Raw genomic sequence first — 16,561 nt, 5'->3', positions numbered from 1 at the left:
TCTTGCCTGGAGAATCCCAGGGACGGCGGAGCCTGGTAGGCTGCCGTCTATGGGATTACACAGAGTTGGACACGACTGAAGTGACTTAGCAGCAGCAGCAACATGGATGGACCTAGATTACCTTACTGAATAAGTCAGAAAGGTAAATTCTGAATGTATCATATATGGAATCTAAAAGAAAAAGACGAAATTGTCTCCAAAACAGAAATAGGCTCATAGGCTATTTCTGTAAATTTATGGTTAAAATTAGACAGCATATTAAAAAGCAGAGACATTACTTTGTCAACAAAGGTCCGTCTAGTCAAGGCTATGGTTTTTCCAGTGGTCATGTATGGATGTGAGAGTTGGACTATAAAGAAAGCTGAACACTGAAGAATTGATGCTTTTGAACTGTGGTGTTGGAGAAGACTCTTGAGAGTCCCTTGGACTGCAAGGAGATCCAATCAGTCCATCCTAAAGGAGATCAGTCCTGGGTGTTCATTGGAAGGACTGATGTTGAAGCTGAAACTCCAATACTCTGGCCACCTGATGTGTAGAGCTGACTCATTTGAAAAGACTCTGATGTTGGGAAAGATTGAGGGCAGGAGGAGAAGTGGACGACAGAGGATGAGATGGTTGGATGGCATCACCGACTCAATGGACATGGATATGGGTAGACTCCGGCAGTTGGTGATGGACAGGGAAGCCTGGAATGCTGTGGTTCATGGGGTTGCAAAGAGTTGGACACGACTGAGCGACTGAACTGATCTGAATGGTTAACAAAATGTAAAGGTGGGAGGAGGGATAAATTATGAGTAAAGGATTAACATACATAATGTGAAAAAAGTGTTAATCGTGTCCGACTCTTTGCGACCCTATAGACTGTAGCCTGCCAGGCTTCTCTGTCCATGGAATTCACCAGGCAGAAATACTGGAGTGGGTAGCCATTCCCTTCTTCAAGGTTCCTTTTCACAGGAAATATATAGTTCTCTGTGCTATTGTCTGAGCCACCAATTGGTCTGAGGGTCAATATTTTATAATAACTTATATAGGAAAAGAATCTGAAAATACATATATACCTGAATATATCTATAAAAAACTGAATCTTCTTGCTGTGCTCCTAAAACTAGTACAACATGTAAATCAACTAGACTTCAGTTGAAAGAATACTTTAAAAGCCTATGATTTGAACATCATGGTCATGTTACCACCACCACGATCACCACTTCTAATATCACAACCACCACCATCATCCCCACCATCATCATCGAAATAATCAACACCACCATTATCAAAATAATATCACTGTTACCATCATAAGCATCATCACTGCTATTGCCATCATCAACACATCACCAACATCCCTGTCTTTCAGATGAGGAAACTGGGACCCAGAGAAGTTCAGACAAGTTACCTAAAGCTAGAGCTAGTGGGTGGCAGACATACTAGGGTCACTTGACTTCAGGGCTCACATGTTAACACCTGGGATTGGCTGACAATCTGACAGAAATAAAGGCACAGAATCAGACAGCTTTAGAATGGTTTCATTTACAGATCCTCATTATCAGCTTCAGGGGCTGGTGGTCACCAGGGGCTTAGTTCTCAAGGGGTAGGGGCTGCCTGACCGTCAGTATGGTGTGTTCTGGTCTTCAGCCGGTACCATCTTACTGCAGCTTTAGAGTTTTCTTTCACATTATAAGCATTGCCATCTCTTAAGCACCTACTATATGCTAGAAACTTTGCATTTATTATCTCCATTTCTCCAAATAAGCCCAGAAAACTTTTCATACCAGTTGGCGCTGGTCCTGGCTGGAGGTGATGAGCAGCTGGCTTCCCAGCCTCGTGTGTAGGATGGTACCATTGACAAGGTCATTGTAAAAAAAGATGCTGATGTTGGAGAGGTGGTGCTCTATGTCCCGCCCAGACAGGGTCTGAGAGGAGAGGAGAGACATAAGAATGGTCTTTAAAAGTCAAGCAATATTTTTCCATTTTCATGATAAGGATGACACAGAAAAAAAAAATCACTTCTGAAGGCCTTGGCTTTTCTGCCTCCACTTTGAAAGTCATTTTAATGGTCTAAGCAAAGCTTCCCAGTGATGTCCTGGGAGGAGTGGGTCTCGAGTTGGTAACAAGTGAGCAGAGGTATTGATTATCTCAGCCCTCAGTGGGATGAGGGCTCGGGGCTGGCAGAGCCTGTGGGCGGGCTTAATAAACGCTGCCAGTTCCTGTGTGTGCCATGACATGAAGGAGGTCAGTGTGGTAGATCAGTTGCATCCCTGGCCCCAGTTCTTCACCCCTCCCTGTATCTTTGCCCTTTGCCATATAACTCTGAGGGCCTCCCACTCTGGCTTTGGGCTCAGCCATGTGACTTTTTGGGTGTGTGGTATGTTAGCAAATGAGACCAGACAGGGTCTTAGAAGGTGCTGGCGTTTTCTGCCAGAAGAACATGCCTGAGATAACCTGCTGAAGCCTGAGAGCCCTGTGGAGCAGAGTCCCAGACAGGCCAGGCTAGATCAGCTGATGGCCAGCCCAGCTCAGACACGTAAGCATGCCTGGCCAAGCCCAGGAGAACTGCCAGCTGATCTGCAGCTGTGTGAGCCACATTAATGTAGCTACTGCATCGTGGGGTCATTTGTGACATTGCATCGTTGAGGTGATAACTGATACTGTCTAGAAGCACAGATACCAGGAACCCAGCTCACCTCATTTTCCCCGAGCCCACTGTTCTGGGGCACAAAGAGGGTGCTTCGGATTGACAGGTCAGTCAGGTGTTTCAGGAATGCCCGGCCTCTGGCTGAGCTGTTGGAATACGCCAGCACTTCCTGGGGATAGGAAGGAGGTGGTTAGAAGAGTCAGCGTGGTGTTCAGGGACTGGCTAGAGAGGGTGGCATCACCCCTTTGGGAGTACTCCTGATGATTACCCCAGCTCAGGCTGCCACTCATCTGCTCATTTTTCTGAGTGCCCCTTGGGAAAATATTAGGAGGATTTTTCCTTTCCTCGATAAATCCTATGGTCCTAAGACACAGCCAGATCACAGGCCATTCTCGGCAAGGCAGCTTGTATAGGCTTTGAAATCTTAAGTGAATTCTGGAGTCTCTTTTTGCCAAAAATTTGCAAGGCGCCCGCTTCACCCAGAGGAAAAGCCAAAGTCCTTACAGTGCCCACGAGGCCCAAACCACCTGGACTCTTGCTCCTCTGACCCTGCACGCAGCTGTCCTCTTGCTCCTCTGACCCTGCACCCAGCTGTCCTCTTGCTCACCCTGCCCCAGCCACACTGGCCTCCTTGACGTTCCTCAGGCTTGCTCAGCAACGTCCTGCCTTTCATCCTTTGCCTGGCTGTTCCTTACGCCTGGAATATTCTTCCTTGAAACCTGCATGGCTAACGTCCTCTCTTCTGTCCATGCTTTGTTTACATCTTACCTTCTCACTAAGGTCTTCTCTCATCACTCTAGGCAACATGGGAACCCTGTGGGTTCCCTCCCCACCCCCACAGTCTAGATCACCTTCTAGCATTCAATACTATTCTCTTTATTCTGTTTCTTGTCTGTTTTGTTCACTGATATATCTCAAGCACATTGTTAAGTACTCAATAAATATTCACTGAACAGATTTTAAGAAATCTCACTACCCAGTTCAGCACTGTCATCGTACAGAGAGCCCCTGCTGCTGCCCAGAGAAGCTGAGAATTTGCTGAAGGGCACACAGCCAGTGGGTTTTGTTCTACAAAGTTTTTTCTCTGAGATGCTGTCACAAGCCACACCCCTACACAGCACAAACATTGGTTTGGGTGTTCATCTTTAGAACATTTACAGTAACCCTGAGTTTTTAGGTTAGTTAAGTGGATACCTTTGGTCTGTGGACAAAGACTCACTATTTTGGGGTCCTTGGTCTAGCTTCTGCCCTGTTCCTACAAGCCCTGTACTTATGCTCCATCCCCTCTCGTTGGCTGTGTCCTTGACCTTGCTAAGCCTCAGTTTCTTTCTCTGCAAAATGGGATTAATGGCAAAAGTGACTTCATAAGGTTGCATAAGGATTTATTCTATCTAACAAGTATTACTGAGCACCTACTATATGCTAGCCACAAGGCAGAGAAAATAATTTCCCTTATGGAGCTTATGTTTTGTGAAGCAAGTGAAAAGTAACCTGAAAGGCCTCAGAAAATGCCTTGTGTGAAGAAAATGCACAGGAAATGTTAACTATTGTTATTATTGCTGTTATTAATATCAAAGCTCAGTTCTTTGATAAGTTCAGTTCAGTTGCTCAGTTGTGTTTGACTCTTTGTGACCCCATGGACTGCAGCACACCAGGCTTTCCTGTCCATCACCAACTCCTGGAGCTTCCATATACTCATGTGCATGGAGTCAGTGATGCCATCCAACCATCTCATCCTCTGTCATCCCCTTCTCCTCCTGCCTTCAATCTGTCCCAGCTGCTGCTGCTGCTGCTAAGTCGCTTCAGTCGTGTCTGACTCTGTGCGACCTCATGGACTGCAGCCCACCAGGCTCCCCTGTCCCTGGGATTCTCCAGGCAAGAACACTGGAGTGGGTTGCCATTTCCTTCTCCACCTGTCCCAGCATTAGGGTCTTTTCCAATGAGTCAGTTCTTCACATCAGGTGGCCAAAGTATTGGAGTTTCAGGTTCAGCATCAGCCCTTCCAATGAATATTCAGGACTGATTTCTTTTAGGATGGACTGGTTGGATCTCCTTGCAGTCCAAGAGACTCTCAAGAGTATCCTCCAACACCACAGTTCAAAAGCATCAATTCTTTGGTGCTCAGCTTTCTTTATAGACCAACTCTCACATCCATACATGACTACTGGAAAAACCATAGCTTTGACTACATGGACCTTTGTTGGACTAGATGGACCTGTGAGCCTCCGCCTTCTCTCAAGGACTAGACTCTCTCATATCTGCTTTGAGTTTACCCCTCCACCCCAAGGTGAAAGCAAACAGATGTGGTACAGACCTTTAGGAAGTTTGTGAGTGAGGGGAAGGACATTAAGACCTGCAACAGATTTCCACTGCACGAGAAGCCATCTCCCACGTAGCCCACCTTGCAGGTGCAGTTCACATCTGGAAGGCAGAAACACATAGAGTCTCACACTGGTGAGGCAGGCGTCTTGGCTACCCCATCTCACGCTGGGAGGTTGGCCAGCCCAGCTGAGGATGGCTTAGCAGCTGCATGGCCTGGAATCGGAAGCGAGGTTGGGGCCATTACCTTTCATCCGGTAGCAGAAGACATCCCACATCTCGCTCTTGTTGTTTCTTGGTCCGTAGTCCACTATCCCGACGACACCAGAGCCGCAGTTCTGGGAGGCATAGGATGTGGGGTAGGCTACTCGCCCACTGTCTAGCCAACCTGCTGAGCAGAGGTGGTACTTGGCCTGTAGAGAGAAAGATGTGGATGTTGGTCAGCTGAGATTTCATATCTGTCGTGGAGTTCTGTGGCTAGTGGCTGACTCCCCCATCAGACCGCAAACTCCATGGAGTCAGGAGTTATGGCTCATTTTGCCTACTGTACCCCTGTGCCTGAAACATAGTAGGTGTTCATTACATTTTTGTTGATTGAGCCACTGGATGGATGAAAGTGGTGCCTTCTCTTCCCTGTAAGTGCTCAAGTCCTTCATGCCCATTTTCCTTCCCTCTGCTCTTGAAAAGGTATTTACAATTAGTTAGTTACCCCTAGGTGCAAATTCCTCTGCTTACGGGTCAATGGGACTCCTATTGATCACCATCGCTATCCTCACCATCATCATCCTCATCATGAACCATCATTGCCAGCATCACCATCATAGCACTTACTGAGAGCTTATTTTGGGTCAGGTCCTTTTGCAAGCACTTTTCATGTGCTAAAACCTTTATCACTTACATCAACCCTTTGAGATAGAACCTTAAAAAAAAAAGTCTCTATAATTGAGAAAACAGAGGCAAAAGGGGTTAAGTAACTTGCTCCAAGTCATAGAGCCAGCAAGTAGCAGAGCTGAGATTCAAACCCAGGCACTCTACTCCAGAGCTCTTAATCTTAAAACCTGAGTTCCCATGTGTGTCAGTCACTCTGTCTTATTACCTTTGAAGTGAAGTGAAGTGAAAGTTGCTCAGCTGTGTCCAACTCTTTGCGACTTTGTGGACTACACAGTCCATGGAATTCTCTAGGCCAGAATACTGGAGTGCATAGCTTTCCCATTCTCCCTAGGATCTTCCCAACCCAGGTACTGAACCCAGGTCTCCCACATTGTAGGTGGATTCTTTACCAGCTGAGTCACAAGGGAAGCCCTTGTGTGGCTTATTACCTTTAAGCCTTTATAAACATGCCAGGTGGGACTGGGGTTTCAGTGCCTTGATTGAGGTCACACAACAAACAAGCAGGCAGGCGTACACATGCTCAGTTGCTCAGTAGTGTCCGACTCTTTGCAACCCCATGGACTGTAGCCTGTCAGGCTCCTCTGTCCATGGGATTATCCCAGCAAGAATATTGGAGCAGGTTGCCATTTCCTCCTCCACAGGATCTTCCTAACCCAGGGATTGAACCCAAGTCTCCTGCAGCTCCTGCACTGGCAGGCGGATTCTTATTGCTGAGCCACCTTGGAAGCTCAAGCAAAAAGGAGAAACAAGAATTTCTGACCCTCCAAGATGCTGGATCCTGGCATCAAGGGCTTTGTTCCTTGTAAAGAAATGTCAGGTCTGAAGATCTGGTCATGATGGAGGTTGGAGGAAGGGCAGTAAAATCACGAGGATGGGCAGTGATCTTGTGAGCACTCACTAGTAGGCTGCTCCTTTCCAAATGGGCTGGGCTTCTGATGTTAGAGGCTGAGAGAGTTACCTTGGCCAGAGCTTCATTTCCTACCTGGCTGACAGCTGGGGCAATTTCTCTGTACGCCCTTTGCAATGCCCCCAGGCATAGAGAACCTGGGCTATTCCAGAGACACTTGGCTGCCTTTGGGCTCAGGGGCTCCCTAGGCTTGTGGGTAACTGATCTCCTTCTGGTTTCCAGCCGTGAGGTGCACACTTCCAGTCAGTGCCTCTGCCTCGGTGGTTGAATGTCATGATCGGGAGCAGACTTGTGGAGTCGGGGTATTGAGAGAGTCATTTCCTAGGCAGGTTGATAAGAAGTCTAGGGGTTCCCAAGGAGAGAGGGGTCTGGAATTCTCAAGGAGGAAGGAAAACTTTTTTTCCTTCTCTACATTCCTTAGGATTATATAACAACAATGTATTATGCCTAAGGACAGTCTCTGGATTAAACTTTCTGGCTAATTCTGTAAATTATGGGAGTAGACCTGCTCTTTACAAGGATTATATAACAACAATGTATTCTGCCTGAGAACAGTCTCTGGATTAAACCTTCTGGCTAATTCTGTTATCTTAAAATGTAAATTATGGGAGTAGGTCTGGTGAGGTCTTTACAACCTCCTGACATTCTTTTGATTTGCTGGAGAGTATATAACTCCATTGTTAACACTAGCAAGGGGGTACTCTTTCTGCCCCCTTCTGATGCCTATGTCAGAAGCTTTCTCTATCTCCTTTATACTTGAATAAAACTTTATTACACAAAAGCTCTGAGTGATCAAGCCTCGTCTCTGGCCCCGGATTGAATTCTTCTGCTCTGGGGGCCAAGAATCCCGGCGTCGTGATTCAACAACCACCTTTCAGTATGTTGAGTCCTGGATCTGCCACTTCTTGGTTGGGTGATGTTGGGCACGTTACCTTTCCGAACCTCAGTTTCCCTATCTGTAAGATGGCAGTAGGAACATCTACCTCCAGGGATGTTGTAAGAATGGACACTAATGTCAGTGAAGCACCCACTCTGTGCTGACACGTGACAGACCATGCTTGGGAGCTCCCTGAACTCCCCCCTCCAGGAAGGCAACAGCCAAAGCCTCCTGTGTTAAGAGGAAGCAACAACCCCACCGTGACACCCAGAAGACCCTGCCTGCATGGCACCCACAGACTGGCAACCCACCTTCTGGGCATAGGAGAGCTGGTTGTAGGTTGCCATGGTTGCAGCTTCCTGAGCACAGGCCTCTCTGGCTTTGTCAAAGGTCAGCTTGTACTGGCCGAGCGGGGAGCGTAGATGGAACACTCCGACGGTGGTATCTAGAAAGGGGGAGGAGAGGAATTGTTCAGCCCCACACCTCGGCTGGCAGTTCTCCCAGCAGAGATTCTCAAAGTGGGATGCTGGCCACATCCCAGGGTTTCTTGGGATGCCACTTTCCTTTGAGATGTCATTTAAAATACTTATTTCTTTTCTAACTATGCAAGTAGCATGTGTTCAAGGTGGAAATGTGGGCCAGACAGAAAAGAAATGAAAATCACCCACCTTCCTGCTCTCTGGAAATAATCATTACTCCATGGCTGACATTTTGATGTACTTCCGTCCAGAATTTTTATGTTTGTAACTTTTAATTTTGATGTAATTTCACTCTTTCAGTCTTTTTTCTATTCGAGGGTCATATATGTCACAAATACGGCAGTGTGCTGCATGTATAGTTTTTAGAAGTCTTTCTTATAACATTCTTTCTGAGGATTCTTTCCCAATATTATACATTTTCTCTGACAACATGATTTTACCTTGATACTTTAAGTTGAACACTTTTTGTGAACTTCACAGCCATGAAAAAAAATACATTAAAATGAATTTCTGCCAAGGAACCCATGTATTTTCTGATCGCCATTATGCCTTTAAAAAAGTTTTCTAGCCATTTTCCCCTTAGATAATAGAAAATATTCATACCTTTAAAATATATGATATCTCTTTTAAACCAATTAATGCAGAGATCAGAAATAGATCAAGAACCAAGTCACATTTTTATATTGTCAAGTTTATTATCAGATGCCACTAAGAGGGTACATTCTACCCTCCAAAAGAGCTAAGATTAAGGTTTTCTTTATTCTTTTTGGCTGCTCTGCCTGTGGGATCTTAGTTCCCTGACTAGGGATCAAACCTATGCCCCCTGCAGGGGAAGTGTGGAGTCCAAACCAGTGAAAGTGAAAGTCACTTAGTTATGTCTGATTTTTTGTCACCCCATGGACTATACAGTCCATGGAATTCTCCAGGCCAGAATACTGGAGTGGGTAGCCTTTCCCTTCTCCTGGGGATCTTCCCAACCCAGGGACTGAACCCAGGTCTCCCGCACTGCAGGCAGATTCTTTATTATCTGAGCCACAAGGGAAGCCCAAGAATACTGGAGTGGGTAGCCTATCCTTTCTCCAGCAGATCTTCCCAACCCAGGAATTGAACTGGGGTCTCCTACATTGACAGCAGATTCTTTACCAACAGGAAATGCACAAGATTTTCTTCTGTGACAATAGCCAATAGTATATTCATTCCACAGGCCATATAATATTGTCAGCCAGATCTGGAACATAAACACTCACCAAAAGAACAGCTTGGGGAGGAATGGATAGGTGTTTAGCCTCGTATCCTCGCCATGACAACACAATTCTTAACTGTATCTTTGAGAGGATATAACAGTATATTCGATCATCATTTACTAATTTGTTATTTCTCATTTTTTGTGATGTTAGGTAATGCTGGGGTGGTGTGAAGTGAAAGTGTTAGTTGCTCAGTAGTGTCTGACTTCTTGTGACCCCATGGACTGTAGCGTGCCAGGCTCCTCTATCCATGGAATTCTCCTGGCAAGAATACTGAAGTGGGTTGTCATTCCCTTCTCCAGGGGATCTTCCTGACCCAGGGTTCAAATCCAGGTTTCCTGCACTGCAGGCAGATTCTTTACTGTCTGAGCCACCAGGTTAACTTTATTCAATTCTTAGATTATTCCTATAGGATGTGTCCCTTGAAATGGTGCTATGAGTCTTGGCATGAATTATTGCATTGCTTTCTGTACACATTGCCAAACTGGTTGCCTCGAAGGCTATGCTGGTTTGCCCTCCTCTGAACTACGTGAGACTAGGCATGTCCCCCTGAGTGTGGGATGACTCTGCGACCTGCCCACCAGGACGGCTGGGCCATTATCCCAATGTCGTCTTGTCTTGCTAAGGGTAACCACTCAGCTGCAACAGAAGGTGGATCCAAATGTGACTCTTGGTCACTTAGTATCACTACCATAATTTTCTTGGCATTCATAATAAAGTAGAAGGGTGAAGCCCCCAGGAGAAGATGGGTGATGCTCTAGGCAATGAATAGATTCTGTGAGCTGTGGGAACAAGCAGGACTGGCTAAATGAACTGTGCTCTAAAGAAAAAACCCAAGTATCTCTTAATTCTACATTCCTCCTGGCAAATGACTCGTGAATCAACATCTCTTATTCCAGCTGATCATTCTTGACCCCATCCTACATAGCAACTGCCTACAGAATCTCTGCTTTGAAGTCCTACCATCACCTTGTGATAGAACTTGGAAGATCCACAATCACCTTGAACATAGAATGTCCCCAACCAAGCTTTCCAAGTTCTTGGGTCCCCTTCTCCCAGATTGCTTTAATACCACCATTGAATTGGCCTCTCGAGACGGAAACCTTACATTATGGTGGATCCTTTCCTTTTCTTCACTCTCCATGTCTACAGAGTGCCCTTCTCTCCCTGGTATCATTCCTCTTCCCAGCAGAGACCCTGTTACCTTGGGGTTACAGGCTTGATAATACACCATACCTCCTCGTTGCCTTATCCTTTCCAGCTACCCTTGATAATTCTCTGCTGTCCACGAGTCCTCTCAGCAGAAATGCCTTGGCAGCTCCTCTCTGCTTAATCAGCTCAAGCATCTTTTAAGCCTCCACTGTAGCCCCCAGGGAGCTGTTTCCTGCCGAGGACTGCTTATATCATTACACTGAGGGTTAGAATTTCAACACACGAATTTGTGAGGAACACAAACATTTAGTCCATAATATGTATTAAGTCCTAAGACACCTCCAACTCATTTGGGGGATGGAATAGAGGGTATATAAGCAGGAGAAATACATAGGATATATGACAATATATGACACTGTCTCTTTTTTTAAGGATGTTCCCAATGTAGTTGAGGCCTTTTTAAGATTAATAAAACTGGGGAAAGAAAAGTAGTAAGACAGATGACAGCAATTTGTCTCATGTAAGCAAGCAGCTTTTGGCAGGCAGAGCTCTCTGCGGGAGGTCCCCTTATCTTGTCATTAACCTTAAACCCAACATCCCCATGTTCTACCCACCTCCAACCCTAGTCCAGCTTTCAAATCTTTTGATCACATAATACCTTGCCTAATGTGTTGGTTTCTTCTGTAGATTGAAGAAGTAGAAATGAAGAATAAGTAATTAACAGATGACCAGATCTCTTCCCTCGCTTCCCCTTCAGTCATTTCATGAACCGACTGTGTGTACAAGAGAGCATCTAAAGAAAAATCATAAGAAGTCGACCTGCACACAGTGGGGCATAGTGACAACTCTGTCCCCCCTCATCGCAATGATTAACTGAGATTACATCCCTGTTTCCCTTTAAAAGCTTTCATGGCCGAGCAGAATCTTTGGAAGTTGGTTTGGGGAAGGGGACACTGAGTCCACCACCTCCCCAGATTGCTGGTGCCTTTCCTTTCTACCTGCGTTTGTGAATATTGATTTTGTAAGTGGTGAGCAGTGAGACCTGATTTATTAACAATGATGTTAGAAGGTGGGGCCTTGGGGAGATTATTAGGTAAGGAGGTTGGAACCACAATGAGTGGGCAGAGCCCTTATAAAAGGGACCCCAGAGAGCTCCCTGTTCCTTCTGCTTGTGCAGACACTAGGAGAAGTCAGTAGTCCGCAACCTGGAAGACAATCCTCAGCAGAACCCCACCACACAGGCACCCTGATCTCAGGTTTCCAGCCTCCAGAGCTGAGAAATAAATTTCTGTTGTTTGTATGCCACCTGGGCTTTACTGCAGCAGCCCAAACAGACCAAGCCAGTACATAGCAGGTGTTAAGTCAACAGTTATTATTGAGATGTCAGAAAGCTGCGCCACTAACATTACCATGTCTAGAAAACAAACAGCAAATCCTGATTGGCCACAATGCACGGTGCTCTAAATCGCTTTCTGGACCACTGCGGTCACTCCTTGCCCCGGGCTCAGAACCCCACTAGTGGGTCCTGGATGGCTTTTCTCCATCAGGGGTCAAGATGCCCCACCACCCACATCTCTGCAGTGCTACCTGGCTTTTTATTGTGTGTTATGATTCTTAGCGTGATTCTACCTGTGGGTTTATGATAAGCCATTCAAATCATTCATGGAAGTGAATGCATATATGCTGATTGATGTGCTATTATTAAAACAACTTCTAAGAAACTGCTGCTCTGCTTGTGGCAGGCACTATCTCTTTGTTATTTAATATCTTAAACTATGCTCCTCAGATTCAACTCCAATCCACAGTGGCAAGGGTTGCTAAGCAACCAGGGAAGAATGAGTATAGTAGCTGACCTGCGAGCTCCCTCCTGGTTCTAACACTCACAGTCCAGTTCTGAGCATACTCTGCCCCTGGACTGCAGAAGCCCACTACTTCCTGGGCAATGCATGGGCTGTTTGGTCCCAGTTTAAGACTTTTCCCTTTTGCTCCTACAGAGCTTCTTTCCCCAACCCTTAAGATCACGCGCTTTGGGTCAAGATGACGCTGACCTTGAAAGTGGAGGTCGGCACAGTCGGCATTGGCATGGCACTGCCCGTTGTCCTGCAGGCAGCGGTCGAGGGGTAGCTGCTCTGGCTCACAGTCCAGCCCATCTCCCACGTAATGACTTTTACATTCACATTTGTGCTTGCCCTAGGGGGAGAGCAGGAAAGATGAAAAAGCCTCTTCTCTGGGCCCCCAGAATCCCACGTGCTCCACGGGCTACCAACCAGCATAGGAGATGCTCAGAAGGGTGAGCAACATGCCTCTCCTGTCCAGTGGGAGTTGAGTTACTGCTCTGTCTCGCTCTCGTCCAGACTCAGGATGGAGTGTCCTCCTTTACATCTCGGCTCAGTCACCTCCTCAGAGAGACCCTCCCTGTCTCCTGATCCCTTTTATCACACTGGCCTGATTTCAGAACTGAGCATGCCTCTTCCTTCTATCATGTATAAACTTTTGATCACTACATCCCTGACAGCTACAACAGCACATAGTAGGTACTTGATAACCATTTGTCGAGCCAATGAATGAGCTCCTTTAGTCCCCATGAATGATCCTGTGAGGTCTGCATTATTATGAGGCTCGTAATTTGTGGCTAAGGAAACTGAGGCTCAGAGAGGTTAAGCAGCCAGCCCCAGACTGCACAGCATATCAGGCCAGGAGCCAAGACTCAGAGGCTGCCTGACTGTTGAGTTCACATTTGTAGCCGTAATGGACATCATCTCCCACCATCTTCCCTTCCCATCAGAGAAAAGGGCAACAGGGCACTGACTGCACTCTATAAAGGTGTAAGTGAGTGCACTTTTCCTGCCACTTCTTACTATCTTTTTTGGTTTGTATTTTGAATAATTTTAGATTTATAGAAAAGATGCAGAGAGTCCCCTTATATTCTCCACCCAGTCTTTCCTAATGTTAACATCTTACCTAACCAGAGTTCATTGTCAAAATTAAAAAACTAGTGTTGATGTGTTACTATTAACTAAACAATAGACTTTAAGTGGACCTAACCAGTTTTTCCAGTAAGGTCCTTTTCCTGCATTGGGTTCCACTTTGTATTTAGCTTGTTGACTTATCAAGAAATAGAGAAATAGACTTGGGTGTAAGAAGGCTTAGAAAGAGGCCAGTGGCGACCTGAGTGGAGAAGCCAGGCTGGGGGAGGCACAGGTGGTACCCCACCCCCCATTTCCCCTGGGACAGAGACTTACCGGGCCGGTCATCTTGCAGGTGGCATGCTCGTGACACCTGCCATTGAGGCCATCTGCACAGGGGTCAATCGCCGTGCAGCTGTGGCCATCCCCCTGGTAGCCTTTCTGACAGCTGCAGGAGACCTTCGTGCCCTTCTGGGAGCACTTGGCGACCTTTGCACACCCGCCGTTGTTCTGTTTGCAGAAATCCACAACTGCAAGAGCAGAGGAAGGTAGACTCTGTGTAACAGGGGCTTCAGATCAGGGTGTGGGTCACCCCAGGACCAGGCACACCGGGCAAGGAAATGGGACCCAACATGTCAGTGCCTCCTCTCCTGGTGCCTGGTGGCCTCTGTGCTACCTCTGCCAACGCTAGTGTCCTGCAGTTAACACCCTAATACTGTGGTCCCCAACCTTTTTGGCACCAGGGACTGGTTCCATGGAAGACAATCTTCCCAGGGGCCAGGGGTTGGTTTCAGGGTGATTCAAGCTCATTACATTTATTATGCACCTTATTTCTGTTATTATTACATCAGTTCCACCTTAGATCATCAGGTGTTAAGATTCTGGAGGTTGGGGACCCCGCCCTAATAGACTAGGCCTGGGGATATCTGTCCACCTATGCCCTTTTTAATCACAGACTTCTAGGCTCCACTTTGATAGTAGTTTTCTAATGAGTTTGGGTTTTTAATGTTAGGACATAGTTGTGTGTGTGTGTGTGTGTGTGTGTGCGCGCGCGCATGTGTGTGTGTGTGTGTAGGGCTAAGGCACTACTGAGCACCTGTGACACAGACACTGTTACCCCCATTCTACAGATGAAGAAACTGAAACTCAGAGCTTAACTGACCATCAAAGGCAAACTAGCTACAACGTGGAGGGGTTGGTTTTAAACCCAGGGTGGTTTGATTCCAAAGCCCACATTTCCCCCACTCTTCTGTGTTGCCTCTTAACCTTTGTTTTCACAATCCCCCAAATTTCAACTGACTAACAGATTAGCTCCAGGCCCAGGAGTAGCTGGAAAGCCCTCTGATTTCTCTCCTCTGCCTTTCTGGCTGAGAGCATGAACATGAGGACAGAAGGCCCAAGGCTGGCAGAGCAGACAGACAGAACCTGGGTCTTTGCTGCCACTGAGGATGCTGAGCCAATTCTGGACTGCCTTGTGGCAGATTATAAAGTAGCGGGAATAGCAAGATCTCAGTTCTGTAAAGAAAGTATCTGCCCCTATATGAACAGGGACATTCATGTTTTCATCAGTGTTTATGAAAACAGAAGGTACATGTGTCTGAGACTGCTAGTTTTCCCCTAATATCTCCTGTCTGCTTTTTGTATCTGAGATTTATAGCTTAGCTCATGGTTGACCAACTGAAGACTCCATTTCTCAGGTTCCTTTGTCCCAGGTGTGACAGAGAATGAGGTTCTAGACAACGTGATGGAGCAGACAGGAGTTTAGCAACTTCTGTGTGTGCTAAGTTGCTTCAGTCGTGTCTGACTCTTTGTGACGCCATGGACCATAGCCCACCAGGCTGCGCTGTCCATGCGATTCTCCAGGCAAGAATCCTGGAGTGGGTTACCATTTCCTCCTCCAGAGGATCTTCCTGACCCAGGGACTGAACCGTGTCTTCTGCATCGGCAGGTGGGTTCTTTACCACTAGCGCCATGCCATGTGGGAAGCCCTCGGTATGTCCTTAAAGGGAATGAGCTTTGCTTCCCCCCGACCCCGACTTTCTTTACTTCTGCTTCCTGGGATGTGCTTTTGGTCGAGGCCATCCCAGGCCAGGTGAGTGAACGATGGCAGAGCAACAAGACAGAACGAGTCTGGGCCCCAGACTTTCACAGAGAAGCCCGATGTTAGCTCTCGGTACCTCCATCCAAAGTACTAAACAAGATAAAAATAAATACCTAAACATCTGCCTTGTTTATGCCACTGTTTATTTGGATCTCTGTGCGGCTGAACCTATATCCTAATTACTAGAGACAGAGACATATCTGTGTTCAAAGTGATTCTCACTGAGTGGTGAGAGTAAGTGTAGGTTTCACTGTTGTTTTAAAATTGCTGTTTACACGTGTTCCCCATCCTGAACCCTCCTCCCTCTTCCCTCCCCGTACTATCCCTCTGGGTCGTCTCAGTGCACCAGCCCCAAGCATCCAGTATCATGCATCGTGTACACCCAAGGTGGATTCATGTTGATGTATGGCAAAACCAATACAATACTGTAAAGTAATTAACCTCCAATTAAAATAAATACATTTATATTTTAAAAATTGCTGTTTAGTTGCTAAGTTGTATCTGAGGGAAGCACTGTCCTAAGATACTATAGAATATTTTCTCAATTTTTTGACATACAACTGGATTATTTGTAAAGTTACAAAAACACCATAAAACAAAGTGCATTGCAGTTTGCAAAGCAAGTTCAAAGTCATGGCCTGGGAAGTGGGCAGGTTAGGCATGAGCAAAGCCATCACAGAGAGGGTGGGTGTTGCTGAAGCGGTCCAAGCAGGAAGCAGAAGGGCTGGGACGGAGCCCAGGTCCCCTGACTGAGTTCCATCCGGCCCTGCACCCTGCTGCTATTCCACCCATGCACAGACGGGACTTACCTGTGCACGTTATTCCGTCTCCTTCATAGTTCAGGTTACATTCGCAGGTATTGTTGGTCTTACAGGTAGCGTGAGCAGAACAAGGAGGCATGCACACGGGAGGCAAAGCTGCAAAGAAAGAAGTCATAATTCATCTCCCACTGTGATGTGAGGTGTTGGGATCCAGCTAAGGCATCTTCTGAGATGCCATCTGGTTGCCCCTGTGTTTCTAAAGTGCCCCCTTATGGCTGCGAGATGGGTGGTA

At 46.6% G+C, this 16,561-nt stretch overlaps 1 protein-coding gene across 3 annotated transcripts in view; it reads right to left on the bottom strand.

The window, feature by feature from the left end:
• Positions 1 to 16,561, bottom strand: part of STAB2 (stabilin 2) — a 171,186-nt gene that overhangs the window by 7,700 nt on the left and 146,925 nt on the right. For all 3 annotated transcript variants that reach the window (XM_060413136.1, XM_060413137.1, XM_012174923.4), the window contains exons 58-65: positions 16,318 to 16,425; positions 13,744 to 13,937; positions 12,550 to 12,691; positions 7,938 to 8,071; positions 5,199 to 5,364; positions 4,947 to 5,053; positions 2,682 to 2,801; positions 1,770 to 1,910 (exon numbers count right to left, since the gene is read on the bottom strand). In XM_060413136.1, coding sequence (XP_060269119.1) covers positions 1,770 to 1,910; positions 2,682 to 2,801; positions 4,947 to 5,053; positions 5,199 to 5,364; positions 7,938 to 8,071; positions 12,550 to 12,691; positions 13,744 to 13,937; positions 16,318 to 16,425 — 1,112 coding nt within the window. The remainder of the gene's footprint in view (positions 1 to 1,769; positions 1,911 to 2,681; positions 2,802 to 4,946; positions 5,054 to 5,198; positions 5,365 to 7,937; positions 8,072 to 12,549; positions 12,692 to 13,743; positions 13,938 to 16,317; positions 16,426 to 16,561) is intronic.

This window comes from Ovis aries, chromosome 3, assembly GCF_016772045.2.
Source record: "Ovis aries strain OAR_USU_Benz2616 breed Rambouillet chromosome 3, ARS-UI_Ramb_v3.0, whole genome shotgun sequence".
NCBI lineage: Eukaryota > Metazoa > Chordata > Mammalia > Artiodactyla > Bovidae > Ovis > Ovis aries.
The sequence above is the reverse complement of the archived record's forward strand: the minus strand, read 5'-3'. Positions and strand labels throughout refer to the sequence as shown.